Source organism: Bos indicus x Bos taurus, chromosome 8, assembly GCF_003369695.1.
Source record: "Bos indicus x Bos taurus breed Angus x Brahman F1 hybrid chromosome 8, Bos_hybrid_MaternalHap_v2.0, whole genome shotgun sequence".
NCBI lineage: Eukaryota > Metazoa > Chordata > Mammalia > Artiodactyla > Bovidae > Bos > Bos indicus x Bos taurus.
Genome location: NC_040083.1, coordinates 83,283,890 through 83,309,024, shown reverse-complemented (window position 1 = coordinate 83,309,024; position 25,135 = coordinate 83,283,890). Strand labels below are relative to the sequence as shown.

Genomic DNA, 25,135 nt, shown 5'->3' with positions numbered 1-25,135 from the left:
GAGACTGCATTGCCCAAAGATGGGGCTAAAATAGAGTTGTTTGGCCTTGGTATAAACAAGAGTCTCCCAGATGTAGTTGGTTTTCCTCTTTGGTCAGATTGTAATAGGTGTAATTTCTTTTGCACCAGTAGACCTCTGGGCCTTGTGAGAAGTCAGGAGAAGGAACTAAAATTAGTCTGGAAAATAATTTAAAATGCTGTCTCCCCGGTGAACAAAAGAAGCTTGAGATGTATATATTTAATGAGAAAAAATTTGCATTTCTTACTATAAATATAGGCTATACATTTTAGTACCAATCATAGGATAAAAGAACAATGTGCTGTGTGCTAAGTCACTTCAGTTGTGTCCAACTCTTTGTGACCCTATGGACTGTAGTTTGCCAGGCTCCTCTGTCCATGGGATTCTCCAGGGAAGCATACTGAAATGGGTTGTCATGCCCTCCTTCAGGGAATCTTCCCAACCCAGGAATCAAAACCTCATCTCTTATGTCTTCTGCATTGGTAGGTGGGTTCTTTACCATCAGTGCCACCTGGGAAGCCAAAAGAACAATACATAAAGTCAGTAAGCTTCCTTATCCATCAGCAAAGACCAAGCAGAAATTATGTAAAAGTAAAAAAGGCCCTTTCACAACTGCAGCAAAATCATGCAATGCCTCCTAGTTAACCTATGATGGTTTACTTACTGAAGGGCATAAAAAGACATAAATAAATTGAAAATTATACCTTTACCATTAACTAAAGAAATTCAATCCTGTGAATATATATATTTTCCTCAAATTAGTCTAGCTATTGAATGCTATTCCAGGAAAAATCAAAGTAAGAATTAAAATGTATGTAGGAATATAAAGAAAAATTGACTTTGATTATAAACATTTCAAACAGAAAAAAGTGGAAAGACAATGAAAAAACAAGTAACCATTACCTGGATTTAACAATTTTTATTACTTTGCCATAGTTGCTGCATAGATAGAAGGACAGGCAGATAGAAGGTGATATGCTATGCTATGCTAAGTCACTTCAATCGTGTCCGACTCTTCGAGACCCCATGGACTGCAGCCTACCAGGCTCCTCCGTCAATGGGATTCTCCAGGCAAGAGTACTGGAGTGGGGTGCCACTGCCTTCTCCCAGAAGGTGATATAGGGTACACAATTACAGAACCATTTAAATGGTTACACTCTGACACTTTATCCATAAGTTCTTCAGTATGTATCTTGCTGCTTAGTCGCTTCAGTCGTGTCCGACTCTGTGCGACTCCATAGACGGCAGCCCACCAGGCTCCCCCGTCCCTGGGATTCTCCAGGCAAGAACACTGGAGTGGGTTGCCATTTCCTTCTCCAATGCAGGAGAGTGAAAAGTGAAAGTGAAGACGCTCAGACGTATCCGACTCTTAGCGACCCCATGGACTGCAGCCTACCAGGCTCCTCCGTCCATGGGATTTTCCAGGCAAGAGTGCTGGATTGGGGTGCCATTGCCTTCTCCAGATAAACCCTGCTGCTGCTGCTGCTGCTGCTAAGTCGCTTCAGTCGTGTCCGAGTCTGTGCGACCCCATAGACGGCAGCCCACCAGGCTCCTCCGTCCCTGGGATTCTCCAGGCAAGAACACTGGAGTGGGTTGCCATTTCCTTCTCCAGTATGTATCTTACTGGATGCATTATCTGGCTTGGGCTGCTATAACAAAAATACCACAGTCTGAGTGGTTTATACAACAGACAATTATTTCTATTATTTCCGGAACCTGAGAAGTCCAAGATCAAGGTGAGGCAGGAGATAGACCTAGATAGACCCCAGGCTGAGCAGCTGGAATCTGTCCCTTGTGGACAGATACTCAAGGCAAAGAATGGCAGGAGCAAGGAGGAGCTGAATCCTGCATGGACAAAAGATAAAGAGACCACATATTTCTCAGTCTTGAGGACAAGGAGATCTCCCTGACTACATATATGCAGAAAAACTCCTTGGGGGAGTTTTCAAAGATGCGGAGGGTGCCTCCCCATAATAGGTGGCATCAACCTCCCCAAGGCTTCTCTACTGGAATCCATGTTGGCAAAAAGATGCACATGCATGTTGGGGAGAACCCTAGGACAAGTCAGATATGGAAAAGAAATGCGATAATTGACCAAAGGTAAACAAAGATCAGGAAGAACTGCCCTGTATAAGTCACTTAGATCACCTCTCTGGTGTACTCCTCCTCATTAGAGAGGACTCCCACAAACTTTCTTCTCAGGGTGTCTGTCTCCACTCCCTTCTGTCTTAAATAAATAGTTTTTCTATGTGCTCCCCACTTATTGTGCTGTGTCTCTAGTAATAAACTTTGTACCTGTTTGTACAGTTTTTGCCTCCTTGATAAATTCAGTTTTCAATGAAGGCAAGAGTGAGGACAACTTATCTTCTAGCCTCTAGCCCCTGGAGGGCTAGGGGCTAGGATTCCTGGTTTTCACCCAGGCTACTAAGGTTCTGATGCAAAGAACTGACTTATGAATGGGATTCACCTGATGCAAAGAACTGACTCATTGGAAAAGAGCCTGATGCTGGGAAAGATTGAAGGCAGGAGAAGGGAACGACAGAGGTGGGATGCCATCACCGACTTGATGGACATGAGTTTGAGCAAGCTTCAGGAGTTGGAGATGGACAGGAAAGCCTAGCATGCTGTAGTCCATGAGGTTGCAGAGTCGGACACAACTGAGTCACTGAACTGAACTCAGGTTCAATTCTTGGGCAGGGAACTAAGATCTTGCTTCAAGCCACAGCTCACTGCTACCTCCTGGAGGTCCAAGGTGCTGCTGGAGTCGATTGCTGACGATGACGCCCTTCCTGGTTTGTTGACAACTATCTTCTAGATGTGTCCTCACTCTTTTCCTCTTCTTATAAGAGTGCTAATCACAACATGCAGGCCATACCCTCTTGACTTCATCTAAATATAATAACCTCCCAAATGCCGCATCTCCTAATACCATCACGTTGTTCAAAATATGAATTTTTGGGAGATACAATTCAGTCTGTACCACCAGAATAAGATCATTATCCTATATAGCCATATTATTATCATATCCCAAACATTTAACAGTATTTCCCTAATATCACATAGTGCCCAGTCCATATACAAATGTCTTCAGTTGTCCTAAACATGTCATTTCTTGCTGGAGAGTATGTTGGTGTTGTTGTTCAGTCACTCAGCCATGTCTGCAACCACATGGACTGCAGCACGCCAGGCTTCCATGTCCTTCACCAACTCCCGGAGCTTGCTCAAACTCGTGTCCAAGTTGGTGATGCCATCCAACCATCTCGTTCTCTGTGATCCCCTTCTCCTTCTGCCCTCAATCTTTCCCAGCATCAGGGTCTTTTCCAATGAGTCAGGTCTTTGCATCAGGTGGCCAAGGTATTGGAGTTTCTGCTTCAGCATCCCTCTCCTCCAGGGGGTCTTCCTGACCCAGGGATGGAACCTGCGTCTCCTTTGTGTCAACAGTGCAGGCGTATTCTTTACCCACTGAGCCACCTGGGAAGTTCAGGTCATATGCAATAAAACAAAAGAAAAGGAAGAATTCCTTACTAAAAATTCTTGGAAGTGACAAGCCACTATCACAAAATAAAACCTAGATTTAAAAAGCTAGTAATGAGTATGTACTTTCATTCACCCTTGGTAGAAGCGTTTAGCCAAGGAGCTCATGAATATACTGATCTTTAAGAATAATTTTCCATTTGTTTTCAAATTACTAACTTCTTCTCTATTGACATATTGAATATCTGAGAGTACGTGAAAGGCATTTAAGCATGTTTTACAAGGTAAAGGTAATGTGAAGGAGTTTGGCATTTCTCACTGAGTTCCTTAAGCACAAGCCTCTTTGGCTTTGGGGTGAAAGCATCCTTAGTCCTACTTGATCATATGCCTCAACCAGAATTCTCTTCTCTATCCCACCTTCACTCCAACATCCCATTATTCCATTATTATTACTATTATTATTATTTGGTGGGAAGAAATGAACATAACCAAAATACCCAAGTTACCTTCGGGATTATTGTTTTTAAAATCTACAACACTAGGGTCTGATCTGAGGTCCAAAAAAATCAATCAAAATTTACATTTACATCACTATAGTGTTTCCCTGGTGGCTCAGATGGTAAAGAATCCCCCTGCAATTCGGGAGACCTGGGTTTGATTCCTGGGTTGGGAAGATCCCCTGGAGAAGGGAATGGCAACCCACTCCAGTATTCTTGCCTGGAGAATTCCCCATGGAAAGAAAAGCCTGGCAGGCTACAGTCCATGGGGTTGCAGAGTTGGACATGACTGAGCGACTAAGCACACACAGAGGTTATTCAATTTCAGAAACCCACCTACAAGGAAAGATTTCTTCAGACTCTGTTCTCAACCTGTGATGAATTGTGCTGGCCCCAAGAAAGAGACATGGGTTTTCAAACCAAACTCATTGCAGAAGGTGGGTGAGGTAACTGCCTTGACCTGTCCAAATGAGGAAGTGTTCATCTAGAAAACAAGAACCATAGCATCAAACAGGGCATTTGTGTGGAGCCCTTAGTACTGTGTCCAGCATGTGGCGGTAGCTAAAAAAACAAAACTCTCTCTCTCTCTCTCTCTCTATATATATATATATATATACACACACACGCACACACAAATATCATATATATAATTATATATCTTTTTCTTTTTTCTTGGAATTCTAAGAGAATTTCAGTCTCAGGGTCAGGAACATGGGGGATTTCAGATTAACACTGAGATTATCAGAAGAACCAATGAAATAAAACCAATTCTCCTTAAATATGCTAGTGAAGATTTGAACTAGTGAAGATTTGAGCTAGTGAAGATTTCCTAACGTATTTAGGAAAAATACATTCAAAACTATCTAAACCCTATCTAAACCCTCTAAGTCTTTATGACAATTTGATCTTAAACAAATTATCTTCACATAGTTAAAGCTGTAATTCACTGATTCTGAAATCTATATTATCATCTGAGACTTTAGCATTATATATATACCCACTAGTTTTTATTAACTTTAGAGTAACATTTTAAAATTTTCATAATACGAGTCACCTAAAATATATAAGAAAATGTTCCATATTTGTTTTCCTTTCAGTGTCAATTTGCCTAGTAGAAAGGACTGTTTTAGAGAACCCCTCCCTTCCCTTTTTAACTTTATACTGTGCTACCCATGATGTTGAGATCACAACCAGATGCACTTGCACTTGTTCTCTAAGCTCTGCCAGTTCAAGGAAAGACAATCAGAACCCTGGGAAATGTCTGGATTCTGGCCCCAAGCGCTGCCACTGCAACTTATGTGGGTCCCTATGTCCTTACTGTGAAAGGACAGCCTTACACCAAATATTGTCCAAGGTGCTTTCAGGCTCTAAAATTCTATGATCAATGGTCAATCTGAAAAACAAATTAGCCAACCAAAAAAGCAAGCTAAACTACATTTCCTGTGGCCAAATTCTCCAGAGCCCAGAGTTCAGCTTATTGAACAATGGAAAGAGTTAATTTGTTCAAGAGATGTGTTACACTCAAAACAAGTATCAATGAGTAATAGCACTTTTCTGCAACTGTCTAAACACAACCTAAAAACAAAATATAAATTTTGATGTGTATACTTCACATGCTATGGTGTGCTTGGTTATTCAGTTGTGTCAAACTCTTTGTGACCCTATGGACTGCAGCCCGTCAGGCTCCTCTGTCCATAGGCATTCTCCAGGCAAGAATAGTGGAGTGGGTTTCCATGCCCTCCCCGTCCAGGGGATCTTCCCAACCCAGGGATCAAACCCAGGTCTCCCGCATTACAGGCAGCTTCTTTACCAACTGAGCCACCAGGGAAGCCCAAGAATACTGGAGTGGGTAGCCTATCCTTTCTCCAGAGAGTCTTCCCGATCCAGGAATTGAACTGGGTCTCCAACATTGTAGGAGGATTCTTTACCAACTGAGCTGTCAGGGAAGACTATGCTTCACATATGGACTACCTATTCCCCAAAATGGAAGATATTTCTACATAATTTCAAAGTGTCATCATGTAACTTCTCTCTTAATGATGTTATACTTAACAAAACCATATAATTTTAATGTTTGTAAAATGTGAAAATGTTAACAGTATAGTTATTGATATTTTTAACTTTTTCTTTTACTGAAATCATATGTATCTTATTAGAGTTTCTAGCCTGAACATTGCATTTGAAGGTGAGAGAAAACAAATTGATATAAGTGAACTTCTTGACATCTTAACCTTAGCCTGACATTTAGATAAGTCACTCTCAAATAAACAGAATGTCAAAGAGTACTTGAATTTCTTTAATCTAAGGAGCCAACTGGACAACTCCCATGTATCCTCTATTCAAAACAAGACCTACTCAATGTTAACCAGATTTACTGTGATATTTTGCTCAAATTACTATTTGTACAACTGAAACTAATATAATGTTATATGTCAATTATACCTCAATACTGTTACCAAAATCTTAGCTCTCTGTGCACCAGTGCCAAAGGGAAATACGGAGACAGAATTACGGAGGAGAAAGAAAGAATGGCTTTATTACTTTGCCAGGCAAAGGAGGAACACAGTAGGCTAGCACTAGAACTGTGGCCCACTTCCTGGTGAGCAGAGAAAGGTTATATAGTCAGAAGGAGTATTGGATAAAGATCAAGGCAGTAACAGTCTTGTATTCTTCCTTCTGAAAAGTTTCAAGAGGGTGTGGCTGCTGACAAGATTACCATGTGTTCAGGGTCTTAGGTGGTCCAGTTTCCTAATCTTGATAGGCCTCAGTTCAGTTCAGTCACTCAGTCGTGTCCAACTCTTTGTGACCCCATAGACTGCAGCACGTCAGGGCTCCCTGTCCATCAACAACTCCCAGAGTTTACTCAAACTCATGTCCGTTGAGTCAGTGATGCCATCCAACCGTCTCATCCTCTGTCGGCCCCTTCTCCTCCTGCCTTCAATCTTTCCCAGCACAAGGGTCTTTTCCAATGAGTCAGTTCTTTGCATCAGGTGGCCAAAGTATTGGAGTTTCAGCTTCAGCATCAGTTCTTCCAATGAACACCCAGGACTGATCTCCTTTAGGATGGACTGGTTGGATCTCCAGTCCAAGGGACTCTCAAGAGTCTTCTCCTAACGCCACAGTTCAAAAGCATCAATTCTTCGTCGCTCAGCTTTCTTTATAGTCCAACTCTCACATCCATGCATGACCACAGGAAAAACCATAGCCTTGACTAGATGGACCTTTGTTGGCAAAGTAATGTCTCTGCTTTTGAATATGCTGTCTAGGTTGGTCATAACTTTTCTTTCAAGGAGTAAGCGTCTTTTTAGTTTCATGGTTGCAGTCACCATCTGCAGTGATTTTGGAGCCCCCTAAAATAAAGTCTGTCACTGTTTCCAGTGTTTCTCCATCGATTTGCCATGAAATGATAAGCCTCTCTGGTCCTTTAATCTTGCTTCAGGTGGTTTCCTTGCTGTTCCTCTTTTCTTTAGCAACTGTTCTGCCATTTGGAACTGAGAGAAAGTCATGGAGGCTGGAGTCTTGCCTATAAGAAATGGGGTACAAAAAGGCCTCCATGCCCAGGAGTCCCACAGGGCTCTGCTCGGCATCAAGACAATAAAACAAAAACCAAGACCTACTCTTGTAAAATGACAGGTAGTCTGAAAAAACGGCAGCCGTTCTATCACTGAGCCTCAGTTCAGTGCGAAAGGCCTCCTCTTCTCAGTCAAAACAGAGGAAGTGGGATTGTTAGGGGAAGCACACTGATTGAAACTGCCCACCCTGGCCAGGCACCATAGTAACCATTTGCATGAGTTGTTTTATGACAGGAGATCCTGATAAGGAATACGGAACTAATAAGCCACCACCAATAAGCCACCACCAACCGGAAGAGTTTGGGAAAGGTCAAAAGGAGACACCGCGTGTCCGTCCACTTCCCAGAATCCCTCTCGCTAGCATCCATCTTGGCTGAGTGATGCGTGCGCCACCAGGAAAGACTCTGAATTAGAATGATTGGCCAAAGACCACCCAGAAACTAATCCCATCACCATAAAACCGGAGACTGCGACCCAAGCGGCAGAGCAGTTCTCCTAGGATCCCTTACCCTACTGCTCTCCACCCAGGTGCTCTTTCCCAATAAAATCTCTTGTTTTGTCAGCACATGTGTCTCCTTGGACAATTCATTTCTGAGTGTTAGACAAGAGCCCAGTTTCGGGCCCTGGAAGGGGTCCGCCTTCCTGCAACAGGTTGGGTAGGTTTCTGCTTGTATAGGCTGTGTTTGCACCAGTACTTCACAGCCTCCCAACTCTCTTGCTTCTTTGCTACCCTTACAGACAACATGTAGATCATTTTAAATTTAAGGCCTTCCCTGACTGATTTCCTTATGGGGCAAGGGGAGAATGAACATGATTACTAAGTTTCAGGTCTAAGTGGCAGACCTCTAGTTCCAGACTGTTCAAAAGCCACAGTCACACAGACACAGCTTTCCCCAAACCCCATTTCTCCTTAATTAGTAGTGCTTTAGGCAAAGGCCTTCAACTGTAGAAGTCAATGCCCCTCTGGGAGGTACTTCATGGAAATTTGCATTTCTGAGAGGCTTCCTGGGGAACTGACTCAAATTCATCTTTTTTCTTCTAGAGGCTGGCAGCAATTGCAGTGTAAAACGTTTACTGGTGAAAAATTAGGAATTTGGGGGATATGAAATCTAAATACTGCCCTCCAGTCTTGTCAACCTTTTCCATGCCATCATGGAAATTTAAAGGCCTTCCAAAATGACAGTTTTGGTTAAGTTCTAGAAAGACCAGGCATTATTTTAACCCAGTAGGAAAAAAAAAAAGGAATATAACTTTACAGTTTGCCTGATAAAAGGTAATGGATTAAATTCGTCACTTGCTTCAATACTGCAATACTGATTTTACTTCAACGTTCAATATAGTATTTTACCTAAGGACCTGTTGATACCTTAGGTTAAAAAAACAAAAACAAAACTTAGCACCTGGCATGCAATTTGGATGCAGGATTCCGAGATGAAGGACTTCGAGGTGCAAACCATTATGGCAAGTCGTTGTTTCCACGGTAGATTTTTTTGTCCTCTTAAATAGCCCTTTGCCTGGTCTATTCGAATTGTGGGCATGGGTCAGAATGAAATAAAAAGAGCGTAGCTGATTTAATAGTTACTAAGTTCTGAAATCAACTCTACCTTAAGTCTATAATAACAGCAGACAGTTTAAGAAGTTCATACTCTTCCAAGCCAGTAGCCATTGCAAGAGCCCCTTTCACTCGGCAAAATTGCAGGGGAAACGAAGAAATACTTAAAATATATATACATGCCAAAGAACTGGAGTTAAGTTGTTAGGCTGTGTAAAGCTTCGGTGACTCTCTAAATTTAGGAAGTTAGGAACTGGGGTCTAGGCACTCCGGTAATACAGAAGAAGCAGAAAAGTACGGGAGGTTGCCAAGGGTCACGAGCACACTTTTATCTTTGATTGGCGGAACCACTCAGACTTTTCTTTATGGCGTCACCAACTACCTGCCGGTAGAAAAGCCCCATCTACGTGACGTCACGCCCCGCTGACCAATGAAAGGCCTCAGTCTGCGGGCCCCGAGGAGGTTTGTGGGCCCTTTTTTGTGAATGAAGCTCCACGGAACAGCCCTCCTGGGGTCCCCAGGAGCCGCGGCCCGCTGTGCTCCGGGTCCTCCGCTGCAGCGTCAGTGGCTGCGGTGGGCGCGCGCGGTTATCCCGGGCAGCTCCAGCCGCTGGCGGCAGCACCTTCGGCTCGGCCGCGCCAGCGGGCTGCGGGCACCTGGGGGCGGGCTGGGGGGCGCCGGCAGCGGCAGGAGGCGCTGTAGCGAGGGCTGCTGCGCGGGTCCCGCGGCGGCCGCAGGAGGGAGCGGGGCAGGCGCGGTGGGCCAGGCCCCTCCTCCGGCTCTCGCGCGGCCACCTCCCGCCGGGCTCCGCCAGCGCCTGCTGTCGCCGCAGCGCCGCTCCGCGCCCGCCGCCCCGAGCGCCCGCGCGCGGGGTTGGCGGGGGCTTCGGCGGGCTAGTGGGCGCGCGAGGCCATGGTCGTGGTCCCCTGACGGGCCGCGGCCGCCTCCATGAAGCGGAAGAGCGAGCGGCGGCCGAACTGGGCCGCCGCGCCCCCCTGCTCGCGGCGGTGCTCGTTGTCCTCTCCGGGAGTGAAGAAGAGCCGCAGCTCCACGTCGCAGGAACTGCACCACCTGGACCAGCAGGACGATCTGTACCTGGATATCACCGGTGAGCCGGCAAGCGAGAGCATGGCGGGGCGCCTGGAACACGCGGCACCCGTCTCGGGGGGGCGGGGGGGGGGTCCCAGCCCACCCACCCAAGGCAGCAGAGGCGTCTCCCAGGGCCGACTGACACGCCTCCACGCCACCCCCTAAAAGCCCCCTTCAGGGGGTGGCCACACCCCCCTCAGGATCCTGGCTCTGGGAGCGCCCCCCAACCCCGAGTTCCCATCTGCGTTTGTTGAGAGCTGTAACTTTATCTGTTTTGCATCCTCCTACCCCAGAAGGATGGCCCGAGGGTCACCTTTCTAAATTGCTGGCGTCTGTTCGGCGCCTCGGGATTTTCCTAAATTCGAGTTGATACCGCCTCTAGGGTTGCAAGCTCGGTTGGCCCTTAAGGAGTCTGAACCTCCGAATCACTCCAAAGGATTCCCCGAGCGCGCTGAACGCTCCGGCACCGGAGCTGCAGTGTTTATTTGGCGTTTGCCAAACCTCCGCTGATCTGTGGGAAATCCCGTCTGGGGCGGCGTTCCTTGGCCGGGCGCGGAAGCCAGATCCTCGCCCTGGTCCTCATTGCACTCGTCCTGTCCCCAGCGCGCGCACTAGCACACCCCAGACCTCGGGATAATTCCCCTGTCTTGCTTCTGGAAGGAATGTCACGTTGATGGCACTTGAACCGTTCAGTGTGATGAATGCCCAGAGTTGTCACTTCTGAGAAATTGCAGGTAGAAAAGCAGCCGTTTGATAGCTGCTTTATTATTAGTGCCTCTTCTACAAGTCTTGAAGACTTTATAAATCCAATTTGGGAGCCGTAGGGTTTGCCAGGATTGACCCTGAAGCTTGTGGAAGGCGTTAAATGTGATGATGTATGTGGAAACGCTTTGTAAACAGCCCAGCTTAGTCTACATTTTGAGGGAATTTTCAGTCTGTTATTTGTGGCGTGGAGTGTGTAAACCTCGGTGTGTAGGGTTTTTATTGATGTAAACTGTTTCCCGCTCATAGCCTTTGAAAAACCAGGTGAGCTGGAGTGGTCAGAACATTAATTTAGAAAATGTTCAAACACAGAAATTTATTAGAAATGTTTTTTTTAGATTGATGGGCAGTTGGAAACTAAGGTGCATTTCACAGAAAGTAGAGTGTAGAGCGGAAGGTTTCTACATTGAATGAGAGGCCCCTGGGGACTGGAGGAGGCGGGAGGAGGAAGAGGTTGCTGTAAGGCCGTGTCTTCACTGGCACCTGCCCAGCTCCACCTTAGCGCCTGGCGCTGTAGGAGGTGAAGCCCTCTTGCTTAGCCTGCGCCCAGGTCCCACTGGTGTGCACTGCCGAGGAGATGGCCCAGGTGAAGGACACACGCCGTCCTTATGTCTTGTTATGTACACCTCTTCGAAGGACCTTGTTGAATAACATTTGATTTTAGGACAAGTAACACTTACTTGGTACAGAATTCTTAATTCCAAAGGTAAACAGGAGTACTATATATAGAGAAAAGTTGGTCTCAGCAACCGGGTGTCGAAACCTGAAGGCAGCTTACACTGCTAGTCTTTCGTGAATCCTTCTAGAAATAGACTGGCATGTTTACATGTATACATTCTCTACCGTACCCAAGCACCGCAGCATTGTTTTGGACATTGTTTTCAGTGTTTCTTAGCAAAAGGATTGTTTTGTATTAGTACGTGTAGAACTGCCTCATTTGGTTTTAATTACTGCTTAGACCAAAATAGATACGAAGTATAATACCATAAAGTAGGATATGTGGATTTAAATGTATACATATATACTTTTAAATGTCTATGTTTAAAAGGAAGTTTCTGTCAGCAAAGTCATTGAAGTAAATTTTCCTTCTTTATGGAGAAAAAAATGCAGTGTGGCTTGCTCTACTGAGGTAGTGATCAATGAATTAATATCAGAAAATATCACCAAGCAGAATATTGAGGCAAGAATTGGTGCACCATATATAATCACAATACTCTTATTTATATTACAAGCCCACATAACGGACGGGTCTAATCTCAGTAAGATTAACCCAGGGGGTTAAGGAAATGAACTTCCCCTAGAATTGCTCCATGTATCCCTTAGTGGCAGTCTTGTCTTCCTGGGAAAAATGGTACTAAATCAGTTTGTTTGGGTGTGATAAGTAAAGTAACTTAGGATGCAAAGTGGGGATTTCTTTTTACTGGGCTTGTAGGCAAGGCTTGAGACCTCATCCTCAGCAAATGGCAACCTGGTACCATCCTTCTCAATTTGTTTTTCCCTCAGTTTTCTGAAAATAGTGTATGCACATTTTTAAAGTCAAAACAGATATATAAATATAATTAGTCTCCCTTTCTGGTAACATCTTATTTCCCTTCAGTTTTCTACTCATATTTAAGTTTCTGCAAATTGTGCCATACCAGCAAGAGTTGTTCTCTCTCTCTCTTTTTTTTTTTTTTTTTTGCGCTCCCCTCCCCTCCCCACAAGAGTGGTCTCTTTAATGGTTGCATGTTGTTCCATTGTAGGGCTTCCCTGGTGGCTCAGTAGTAAAGAATCCACCTGCTAACGCAGGAGGAGATTTTAGTTTGACCCTTGGGTTGGGAAGATCTCCTGGAGAAGGAAATGGCAATCCACTCCAGTATTCTTGCTTGGGAAATCCCATGGACAGAGGAGCCTGGTGGGCTATAGTTCACGGGATCATAGAAGAGTTAGACACGACTCGGTGGCTAAACAACAAATTGTTGCATTGTATGGCTTAATTGTCATTTATTTAATGCTAATAAATAAATGGCTATTTGGAGGTTTTCCAGTCCTTACTGCACACAGATAGCATCAGTGTGCTTATCTACCTACATGTGTGACTGTGTCTGTAAACATAAAGTGGCCAGGCCAGATTTATACAGTTTTATCCATTTGTGAGTGAACTTTTAGGGCAATTATGAATAATGCTGCTATGAACATTCACGTATAAGTTTCTGTGTGGACATTTGTTTTGAATTCCTTTGGATATATACCTAGGAGTAGAATTTCTGGATCACATGGTAACTCCATGAACTGCCAGACTTTTTTCCAAAACAGCTGTACCACCAGCATTCTCACTAGCAATTATCAATTATTCCACATATTCACCAATACTTGTTATAGGATTGTGAAGATTCTTTCCCAGTGGGGTTGGTTTGTAAACATTAATATACATTATTCTGCCCACTCTGCCTTTAAATATATTACTTTTAATTTTTTTAAAACTTTGGTCCCTTGACATTTCTGTTACAATCTATTTTATCTGTAAGTTGAATTCCCATAGATCCCAGGGTATTTCATGTGTGTACATTTAACATGGAATGTTTAATTTCTATTTTTGCTCCTCTGTCCTTTGTTGCTGCTGCTGCTGCTAAGTCGCTTCAGTCGTGTCTGATTCTGTGCGACCCCATAGACAGCAGCCCACCAGGCTCTCTCTCGTCCCTGGGATTCTCCAGGCAAGAATACTGGAGTGGGTTGCCATTTCCTCTCCAATGCATGAAAGTGAAAAGTGAAAGCGAAGTTGCTCAGTCGTGTCCGACTCTTAGCGACCCCACCCCATGGACTGCAGCCCACCAGGCTCCTCCGTCCACGGGATTTTCCAGGCAAGAATACTGGAGTGGGGTGCCATTGCCTTCTCCTCTGTCCTTTGTTATGTGGTCACTATTTGTCTGGCCCACCTCCTTGATAAACTGGGCACTTCTCTTAGAAGGAGCAGATTGACCCAGGTTTTATTCCCAAGCAGACCCCATCAACCTCTCATTAGCCATTCACTCAGTTCTTGCCGTATGCAGTGGCTTGAATTTTACCTGTTTTCCTGCTGCAGTTTCAGTGAATCATGTGAAAGAAACTATTTACATTAATGCTAAAGAGAAACCGAGTAAAGATAAGATCCTAATGAGTTATCAGTTAGGAAGCAGGAGGAAGAAGGGAAGTGAGAAGGGCTTTTAGTTGAATTTGGAGCTAGGTATCTGGATGAGAGAAATACCCAGGGAAAAAGTGCTGGACACAGTCAGGCTCTTTTTTTTTTTTGGCCACAAGACTTGTGGGATCTTAGTTCCCCTACTTGAATTTCCTGGATGACCAGGAAATTCCCCAGTCAGGTTTTTTATTTTCCTGTGAACCTCCTTGAGGCCAGAAATCTGAATCTTTTTGATTGCTATGTATTCTTGTCCCTTAAATAGAGCCCTCCATAAATGACATAGCACATTTCCTTTCTTCTTTGTTAATATAGAAACAAAATTTAAAGACTATACATTACTGCATAATCTCTGTGTTTGATAATTTATAGGATTTAATAGTTGGTACACATCTTCAATTTATTTTACTTTAAAAATTTTTTCCAGACTAGTAGAGAAAATTGACAGTAATTACTGCCTTAAAAGATATTCTTGGTGGTTTGTCTTAAATTGAAGAAAAACTCTTTTTCAGTGTCTGCCATTATATTCTACTGTTTAAAGAGTATATTGTAACAGTAAATAATTTTATTGGAGAAGCTCTAATTGAGGTCAGGGTTGTTATTTAAAAGCATCAATTCATGGTGTATTGGATACTCATCAAATAAAATTGAACAGATACAGCATTGCTCCTCCCTCCTTCTTTTTAGGATTTTAAAAATCATGCTAGGTATTATTAGGGAAAATTTATTCATTAGTTCAAGAATTTATTGAATGCTTACTGTGTAAAATAATCATGCATTATTCATTGTTTGCAGTGATAGAAGCATAGTTTTCTTAATAGAAAAGGAATGCTGTTAACCTGGGGCACTGATTAAAGAGGAAATAATTTTTCTTCAAGAGTTTCATGTACGAGGTTACTGAGTTTTAGTAACTGAAACTCATCAAAGTCTGTAATGTTCATTTTTCTTCTTATTCATAACATGTGTATACTTACTCTGTGTATAGTGTGAATTTATTTTCTTGATTTGTGTACTTGCTTATTTCTTCAGCATCTTTATTTCTGATGGTATCATGTTAGTCATCTGCTTTGAGTCTAATTCTTAGGCAACAATAAAAAGGCGGACACTTAACACAGTTTCAGTGTTGCTGCCACATAGAGTGTTTGGGCACAAAGATGAAGGGAAAGTAGAATAACTGGGTTGCAGAGATGGTATTAATGCTAGGAGTCGACAGTCAACACAGATTAACTGCTCTGTGCCTTAGAATGAGAATGGATTTCCCCAGATTTCATTAGGGTTGGAGAGAGCTAGAAGGAAACCACTTTGTGGATTTTTAGGATGGAAGGAAGGCACTGGTGCATACCAGTGACATTTCTTGGATATTTCTGACATAGTCTCGGGGGAACTCTGAATTGACTGGACTGGTGTTTTCTGGAAGATTTTTAAGAGATTATCTAGAAATTTCACAGTTGTCCATTTTTCCCTCTGAGGAATTCGAGATGTTATTTTGGCAAAATTGACGCAACTTCTTTTTGGGAAAGTCTTGATTACCTGCTTTTTATTCTTTCTGACAGATAAAGCTGCTTCACAGTTATATATAAATGATTTATTGAACATCTAGTTATTCCTCTGCTACTTTGTAGATGATGCAAGACAAATAGTATTTATAAAGTTAAATTTAGAGAGATGAATAATTATCTAGTAAACTTGGAAAAATAAGCAAACTAAGTACACAATACAGGTCCTTCTGAGCTCATGCTATTAGGTTGGTACGAAAGTAATTGTGATTTTACATTGTTGAACTTTGCTGCTTGATATTGGGATATATTCTTACATGTGGTTATGTTATACATCATTTTAATGTGTATGTCTTGCTTTTTTTTTGCTAATGACTTATTACTTGCTGTTTATTTTATACTATGGAAATCAAAAAGCAAATTTAAGTGATTTTCTTATTTGAGTTCAAAATAGATCATAAAGCAGTGGAAACAACTCACAACATGAGCGACGCATTTGGCCCAGGAACTGCTAATGAACGTACAGTGCAGAGGTGGGTCAAGAAGTTTTGCCAAGGAGACAAAGCCTTGAAAATGAGACGCGTGGTGGCCGGCCATTGGAAGTTGACAACGGCCTATTGAGAGGACCATCGAAATTGATCCTTTTACAACTACATGAGAAGTTGCCGAAGAACTCAAGCCATTCTGTGGTCTTTGGGCATTTGAAGCAAATTGGAAAGGTGATAAAGCTCAATAAGTGGGTGCCTCAGGAGCTGACTGGAAATCAAAAAAATTGTCATTTTGAAGTGTTGTCTTCTCCTATTCTATGCAACAACAGCAAACCATTTCTTGATTGGCTTGTGACATGTGACAAAAAGTGGATTTCATAGACAACTGGCAACAACCAGCTTAGTAGTTGGACCGAGAAGAAGCTCCAAAGCACTTCCCAAAGCCAGACTTGCACTGAGAAAGGTCATGGACACCGTTTGGTGGTCTGCTGCCGGTCTGATCCACTGTAGCTGTCTGAAATCATTACATCTGAGAAGTGTGCTCAGCAAATTGTTGAGATGTGCTGGATAAAAACTGCAACACCTGCAGCCAACCTTGGTCACAAGAAAGGGTCCAATTTTCCGCAACAGCGCCTGACCACGAACTATACAACCGGCGCTTCAAAAGTTGAACAAATTGGACTATGAAGTTTTGCCTCATCTGCCCTACTCAGCCTCTTGCCAATCAACTACCACATCTTCAAGCATCCTGACAACTTTTTGCAGGGAAAATGCTTCCACAACCAGCAGGAGGCAGAAAATGCTTTCCAAGAATTCGTCAAATCCTGAAGCACTGATTTTTTACGCTACAGGAATGAACCAATGTATTTCTCGTTGGCAAAAACGTATTGATTGTCACGGTTCCTATTTTGTTTAACAAAGATGTGTTTGAGCCTATTTGTAGTGATTTAAAATTCATGATCTGAAACCACAATTACTTTTTCACCAACCTAATACTTTGCAAGTTGGCCATCATTATAGCCCTAATTTTCCAGATATTTCATTCCTTCAACATGTAATGAATACCTACTCTGGCAGGCTTCCCCCATCCCTACCCGCCCCCTGCCCACCCCCCCTTAAGTGCTTAAAATAAGTTACTGCTAGAGATAGTTCCTGCTCTCATGGAGGTGATGTTTTCTGCCTTATTTGAAGCAATAGAACTTGGAGGGTTTGAATGAGAACTAGCCTGTAGGGGAACCATAGTATGGTTGAAATCTTTGGGGAAGAAAAACTGATGGTAGAGTTTTTAAAGAGCTAATTCTAGTAGTTAGGCTCAAGGACACCAGGGAAAGCTGGTGTCTCCCCACTCAAGGACTGAACACAGCTAGATTGTCAATAACCTTTTGGAGCCTGGATTCTCTCCTCTGTTTAAAAAGTCTGCAGAGTTGTTGGGAGAATGAAATGAAAGGGACGCATGTTAAGTGCCTGGCCTTGTGCCTCCATGACAACCAGGGCTCCTAAAATGGTCTCTGGTATACCAAGTGTGCTAGCAGCGGGCAAGGCAGGGGGTACAGCGGGCATGCTGAGGCAGTCAGTCATGGTTGGGAGGGTTTCAGGCTCAGAATCAAACATTTCCCTCATATGTGTGCTTGCACAAAAGGTTCGATGACTCAGAACAGTGAAAATGCAGTGTGTCCCTCCCCCTGCTTCTGAATGTGATCTTTAGGGCAGAAACGCTCCAGATGAGGCTGGCTCAGTATTTGTCAGAGCCGCGGAGGAGGTTTGGCGCCGAGCTGATAATCTTCTCTGCCTTGGGAAAAACATTAACGGTTTCTCTTCAAAGATTTCTTGTAAGAGGAGGAATAAAACAAAACTCTTCTGAGGCTATTGTTATGTATTTTTATTATACTAAAGAGTTCATATATTGCTTACTATTAAATCGCAACCAAGTTTATGGGGGGTGGGGGTGGGGGAGTTCTTCATAAAAAATGCAAAGACCTCATGGGAGAGCCTCAGGTAGAAGGTTATTTAAAGTTAATTATTTACTGATGAAGTACAAATTTTTCACAGTGGCTAACTTAAATCTTGACTGTGCTCTAGTACCTTCATTTTAAAGAATATTTCACAGATCCAAAAGCGTTGATACTGGTGGTGCTCTTGGCAGACAGGGTGTTTGTTTTGGGTAAAACAAATTACCTTTCAAGAGGCCTTTCTAATGTTTAATGTGTGGCACAGAAACCTAATTTATTTGGAAGGGGTGGGAGTCAGAAAATAATATAAATAAGGTAAGAAATGATAGCTTTAAATCTACTTTTTTTTTTTTTTACTACACTGGGAAAAAATAATTTTAGTAGCCAGTATTTTGTTTTTCTTCCCATGCTAGCTACAGAATATTTTTGATCTTAGTAAGTCCTTTAAGGCCTTCACATTAAAATTACTTTTATAATTGTCTTTAAATAGAAAGGAAAACTTGGGTAGATTCGTTTATCTCTATGTCAGAGCTGGTCCTCACTTAGGTCAGACACCCTTATGAGTGAGGTAAGTAGGTGCAGGGGTTGCTGAGGGTGAAAAGTGGAGAGATTGTATTGAAGACAAAGAAAGTGGTGCAGCAGGAGATAACCAATTTTCAAATTCTATTTCTTTACAGTTTTTGATTTTTAGCCTCCAAGGTTGTTTAGTCTAATTTATTTAATTTCTCGAAGTGCTGACCATATTAGCCAGGGATTAACTTAGAAAACAGTTTCCAAAGTGAAGTTGATTTTAACTTCTGAAATACAAGGTTATTTAACTGGAATGTGTACATCTCATCTCGATTCTCAAGTTTATTTGAAAGTTTTAAGCCCTTCTCTCTCTCTCTCTCTTTTTTTCTATAGCTTTTCATGGATTCTGCTCCAACAAAGGTATTCAGATCATTGACTATACTTTGCAGTTCTTTGATGATTTTAAAACTGTAGATTTAACCTGTTAGTCGTGACTCTTGGTTCCGTCCCTTCCTGTTTGCTTGTTTTAATTTTAGTCTTAGGTAGCAGTTTTAGTTTTTTTTTTAACTGTAAAGTATCTTTCGTATGTTTACAACTTAAGTTGAAATCTGTCTTTATATGAAAAGTTCTGTTGGTTTCTGTTACAGGTAATGCTGGAAGTAGTCTCTGTGATATTTTGTTGGGTTAATTATGAATGCTGTGTTTTAGATGGTAGATGTTTTTGGTAATAGTAAATTTTTATTTAAAATGAATCTCACTTTTGTAGGCATTTGCTGAAAGGATACTTAGAATGAGCTATTGTAACAGCTGTTCTTGATCCCCACCCCGCCCCCCCGCAGGTTAGTTATTTCTTGGCATTTCTTTGCTTAGAGGCCAGGCATATATCTTACAGTGTTTGATAAGAGGGAAATCTCATGAAATGCCAATTTGAACTTTGGAAACAGGGGAGTTCTTTTATATCCTATTTTTTAAAAATATTCTGATTCTTTTTGATTTTCAACTACAGTTATTTACCAAAAGAACAAATCTGAATGGCCCATATATTATTTTCAGTTAAACATTTTCTGACTTTATTCTCTTCATCTTTTATTCAGCTCCTTTCTTAGTATCATTCATATTCTAGAGGAGCAGTTCTGTTAGAGTTCTTTATTCACCAGTCAGTTCAAAAATTTGGTCCAATTGTCTTTCAGTCTGAAAAGCTGAACAAGTTAGGCAGGGTAAATTTGTTCTAATTGCATAGTATCGCATATTTATTTCATTTCTCAGATAGTTCACTTTTATACTATTAAAATTTGGTTGACAATGTACTTTGCACAAAAGAAAAACATCTTGTTCCTGATGCTGATGATATTTGTTGTTCCTTCAAGTTCTAATTTGAAACTAAAATTACTTTCTTGGCACTGCTATGCAATTTATGATATTGATCTTTTTATATCCAATCCATAATGCTATAATATCATTACAGATTATGAATTCTGCAAAGTCCTTTATTTTAGGACCATCTCAGCTGAATCATTCTCTGCATTTTGCTCATTTATCCTCATTTGTATTCGTATAAGTTGTGCTATGGAATTTATTCAACAAATATTTATTGAGCAACTGCTTTGAACAAGGCACTGGGCCAAGTGTTACTGAGGAAGGGAGGAGGGGATGTGAAGATTTATGAACAACGTGCTTGTTATCACTAAAAGATTGAGAAAGGAATATACTCTTAAGTCATTATCTCAATGAAGACAGGCAATGAAGGAATAAGTCATCATTAAGTAATTTTGTTCTTTAGATTTAAACAGCATTAGTTTTATAGAAACTTGTGATGGAAATGTCACCTGATAATTCCTACACAAAGTGAATTATTTTTTTCAATATGTGGTGAAAATGATCTGTCTTATGGTGTCTTTCTCATGCGTGTTTTTAACGTTTAAAATAGAAACGAGAAAAAGCTTCATTTTGGTACATAACTAGTCATTATATTTATATATATAATATGAATATATGCATGTGGTTAACAATATACTGAAACTATATCTACTAAAACTAAAGTGAAAGTTCTAGATTCCAATTAATTATGTATCTCTAATTTGAATGTCAAAGTGTCACATAGGACATAATTTAAAATGAGATACTTTGTTTTCTTTTTAAGAATATCTTATTTATTGGTAAAGGAGGTAATTACAGAGCACCTTTTAAGTTGAGTATTGCTTCTTAAATTAGAGGCACTAAAGATGAAGATGGCTAAATATTTTAAGAACTAGATTTGGTGTGTGACTTAAACTGAAAAGCATTCTGATTTTCACGTTCTTTTATAGGTGCTGGGGAAGAATTGCTTTGACTCGAATGTGTAACAGAATTAACATTACGATTTTACATTTTGGGAGCTGTTCTCAACTGCTCTTAGAATTTTATATTGTACTTCTGTCATTAGCTTTTTGGAAGCACCAAGTGAAACAAACATCTTAACATGCATTTATTTCCTTTTTGACAATAAACTCAAAAAAGCTTAGAATTTAGCTAGCAAACACAACTGAGGTTGGGATTTTAACCCCACTATTATATTCTAATTTGAAACTACTGGTTTTTTTTTTCTCTGTTGTATTTTTCTTATCTTTCTTTTTTATTTTTTAAATTATGAAAATAAGATAACACATTTACAGGCAACTTGGAAAATACAGAACAAAGTTACATATAGTTCCACTGTACATTATAATTGTTTGTTTTGGTAGATAAATTAAGATTTTTAATTGGAGTTTCAATATCAAACTCTGAGAAATGAATAGAATGAATGTACAAGAGAAGTAGAAGAATATAGTAGACCTGAAAAGCATTATGAACTAATTCGACATAATTAAGATTTATACAGTTTTCACACAATAGTAGGATGCAAATTCAATTCAAATTCCCATAGACTATAAGCTAAGAGACACTGGAACATATCCAAAGACATAAAACCAGGTGCAGAAATTTCATGCTCTAAAGGTATTTAAATTATACACAGAGTGTTTTCTTATTACTGTGGAATTATGTTAGAGATCAGTATCAAAAGATACTTGAAAATGACCCACATATTTTCAAGTGCAGTGTGACATTTACCAGAAGAGTGGCTTAGCCATTGAAAGTCTCAATAAAGTTAGAAGACCGCAAAAACACAGAAAGTGATTGCAGAGAAGAGAGCATTTAAATGAGAAATTAGTATCAAAAATGAAAAGTTAATATCAAAGATATTTTTAAAACTCCCATGTATTTGGAAATTAAATGTCTGCTTTTAAAATGAGGGGTATATCTAAGAAGCCATAACAAGGAAAATTGGAAAATGTTTGTAATAGAATAAAAATAAACAGAGAATTTACCAGAATTTGTTGCATGCAGCTGAAGCTGATCAATGTAATTAAATACAATGTGGAGTCTTGAGTAATGTATGAAAACAAATAATGTACACTGGCATAAAATTTTGTGAGATTTGAGCAAAATCTGTACTTTAGTTAATAATGCTGTATTACATATTAATTTTCTTTTCTTTTTTTTTTTTACAGCATAATATTTCTTTATATTCTCAGAATTGGATTAGAAGTTTCAAGGGTCATTCAATTTTTTTTTTAATCACTAAGACAGAAAACTTTCTAGACTTTTAGCAGCAATACTAGATGCCAAAATACATGGAAGTATATAAAAATTTTGAGTGAATATAAATTTTAAATATAGCATTCTATTTACACTGAGTCAAATAAGTGGAATCAAAGTATAATAAACTTTTTAGCTAGCAAAAATTCATATGTTTTAAAAAATATATACATATTTTCTATATTTACATACATAAAGAAAATTAAAAAAAAAAAAGAAACGGACAGATTGGAAAACATAAACTAAATGAAATGGGAGCACTGAATATGAAGTAGAAAAAATGAAACTAACTAGATAAAAGATCATCCTATAGTCCGGGTGTTTTTAAACATGGCTGCTTCTTAGAAACACATCTGGAGCTTTGAAGAAAAACAGTACCGGGGCATTTGTATTTTTCAAAAAGTTCCAAGATAAGTCTGATTTGCATCTGGATTTTAAAAAGTAATTACAGGTTTTTCTGTTAAATGATAGTTTTTGTGATACAGAATTCTATTATTTTTCTATTGACCAATCATGATAGTTATTGCATTAAGCAAAAATCACAATAGTAGAAGACATTTATCAGTTTTCACAATCAATAGCTTCACAAAAAATAAAATCATTATAGTGGCAATAATGATCAAGATCGTTATAATTGCAAGCCATAATGGAAACATGATTAACCTAGTAGTATAAAATAGTCACACACAGTTTGGGGGATTAAGTAGAGTGATGTGGTAAGTAGAAGTGCATACATGCAGGTATTTTCATCTGCCCAGCCAGTCTATGTCTTTTGGTTCCTGCATTTAATTCATTTACATTTAAGGTAATTATCAATATGTATAATCCTATTACCATTTTTTAAATTGTTTTGGACTTATTTTGTGTAGGTCTTTTTTTTTTTGTCTTGTATTTTTTTCCTTGTCTTGTATTTCCTGCCTAGAGAAGTTCCTTTAGTATTTGTTGTAAAGCTGGGTTTGCGGTGCTGAATTCAGTTAACTTTTGCTTGTCTGTAAAGCTTTTGATTTCTCCATCAGATCTGAACAAGAGTCTTGCTGAGTAGAATATTCTTGATTATAAGTTCTTCTCTTTCATCACTTTAAATATATCACGCCATTCCCTTCTAGTTTGTAGAGTTTCTGCTGAGGTATCAGTCGATAACCTTATGGGAGTTCCCTTGTATGTTATTTGTCGTTTTTCCCTTGTTGTTTTTAATATTTTATCTGCCTTTAATTTTTGTCCATTTGATTTGTCAGTTTATGTCTTGGGGTGTTCCTCCTTGGGTTTATCCTGCCTGGAACTCTCTGTGCTTCTTGGACTTGGTTATTTCCTTTCCCATGTTCGGGAAGTTTTCAGCTGCTATCTCTTCAATATTTTCTCAGGTCCTTTTTCTTTCTCTTCTCCTTCTTAGGCCCCTGTAATATGAATGTTGGTATATTTAATGTTGTCCCGGATGTCTCTTAGGCTGTCTTCATTTTTTTCATTCTTTTTTCTATATTCTGTTCTGCAGCAGTGATTTCGACCATTCTGTCCTCCAGGTCATTTATCTGTGCTTCTGCCTCAATTATTCTGCTGTTGATTTCTTCTAGTGTATTATTCATCTGTTTGTTTGTTCTTTAGTTCTTCTAGGTCTTTGGTAAACATTTCTTGCACCTTCTCCATTGTTTTCCCAAGATCCTGAATCATCTTCACTATCATTATTCTAAGTTCTTTTTCTGGAAGGTTACCTATCTCCACTACATTTAGTTGTTTTTCTGGGGTTTTATTGTGTTCCTTCATCTGACACATAACTTTTTGCTTTTTCATCCTGCTTAAGTTTCTGTAATGTGGTTTTTGTTCTAGCTGTGGGATTGTGGTTCTTCTTGCTTCTTCTGTCTGCCCTCTGATGGAGGAGGCTAAGAGGGTTGTATCAGCTCCCTGATGGGAGGGACTGGCAGATGGAAAAACTGGGTCTTGCTCTGGTAAAACTTTAATCCAGTTGTCTGCTGATGGGTGGGGTTGTGCTCCCTCTCTGTTAGTTGTTTGGCCTGAGGCAACCCAGCCCTGGGGTAGGGCTCTATGGTAGGGTTAGCGGGGACCTCCAAGAAGACTTATGCCAAGGGGCCCCTTCCAGGACTGCTGCTTCCAATGAGCCTGTCCCCACGGTGAGCCACTGCTGACTGATGCCTCCACAGGAGACCCTCCAGCACTAGCAGGTAGGTCTGGTTCAGTCTCCTGTGGGGTCACTGCTCCACTCCCCTGGGTCTTGGTGCATGTAAGATTTTGTTTGTGCCTTCCGAGAGTGGAACCTCTGTTTCCCCTAGTCCTGTGGAAGTCCTGTAATTGAATCCTGCTAGCCTTCAGATTCCCTGGGGATCCCCCTTCCCTTTGTTGTCCCCAGGCTGAGAAGCCAGATGTGGGGCTTAGAATGTTCACAGCAGTGGGAGAACTTCTTTGGCATTATTGTTCTCTAATTTGTGGGTTGCCCACCCAGCAGATATGGGATTTGATTTTATCATGATTGTGCCCCTCCTAACTGTCTTGTTGTAGCTTCTAATTTGTCTTTGGACGTGGGGTATCTTTTTTTGGTGGGTTCCAGTGTCCTCCTGTCAATGGTTGTTCAACAGCTAGTTGCAAATTTGGTGCTTTCGCAGCAGGAGATGAGCACACATCCTTCTACTCTGCCATCTTGAACTGGAAATCTAACACAAAGTCTAGTTTTAAACTATTGTGACTAAAAAGGCTTGAAGTAAAAATCCACTCAGGATATGTTTGAGTGCATTTTATATTTTCTTCCTTGCAATGGGTCCTGCAAGAGCTGCGATAGAGATTTCATAGTTGACCCCGGATCTCTGGGAAGTGACATTAGTACACGGAACTTGGTGATATCTATATCTATATATGAGTATCTCTCTATATCATCTGTATTGCATGGAGGACTTATCTGTGAATGCCATGGACACTCAAAGACAGATGCCTCTGAAATAGTAGGATACTTGGA

The 25,135-nt window shown here is 40.8% G+C and overlaps 1 protein-coding gene across 15 annotated transcripts in view; it reads left to right on the top strand.

Annotated features, from left to right (window-relative positions):
* The first annotated feature begins 9,830 nt into the window (after positions 1 to 9,830).
* The window catches only part of CDC14B (cell division cycle 14B), a 128,299-nt gene continuing 112,994 nt past the window's right edge, over positions 9,831 to 25,135 (top strand). For 5 of the 15 annotated variants that reach the window (XM_027550264.1, XM_027550272.1, XM_027550267.1 and 2 more), the window contains exons 1-2: positions 9,996 to 10,221; positions 18,955 to 18,981. In XM_027550264.1, coding sequence (XP_027406065.1) covers positions 10,062 to 10,221; positions 18,955 to 18,981 — 187 coding nt within the window. In that variant the 5' untranslated portion in view covers positions 9,996 to 10,061. Of the gene's footprint in view, positions 10,222 to 18,954; positions 18,982 to 24,175; positions 24,351 to 25,135 lie in introns of those variants that run through there. The other 10 variants (XM_027550265.1, XM_027550257.1, XM_027550260.1 and 7 more) reach the window with 9 other exon arrangements.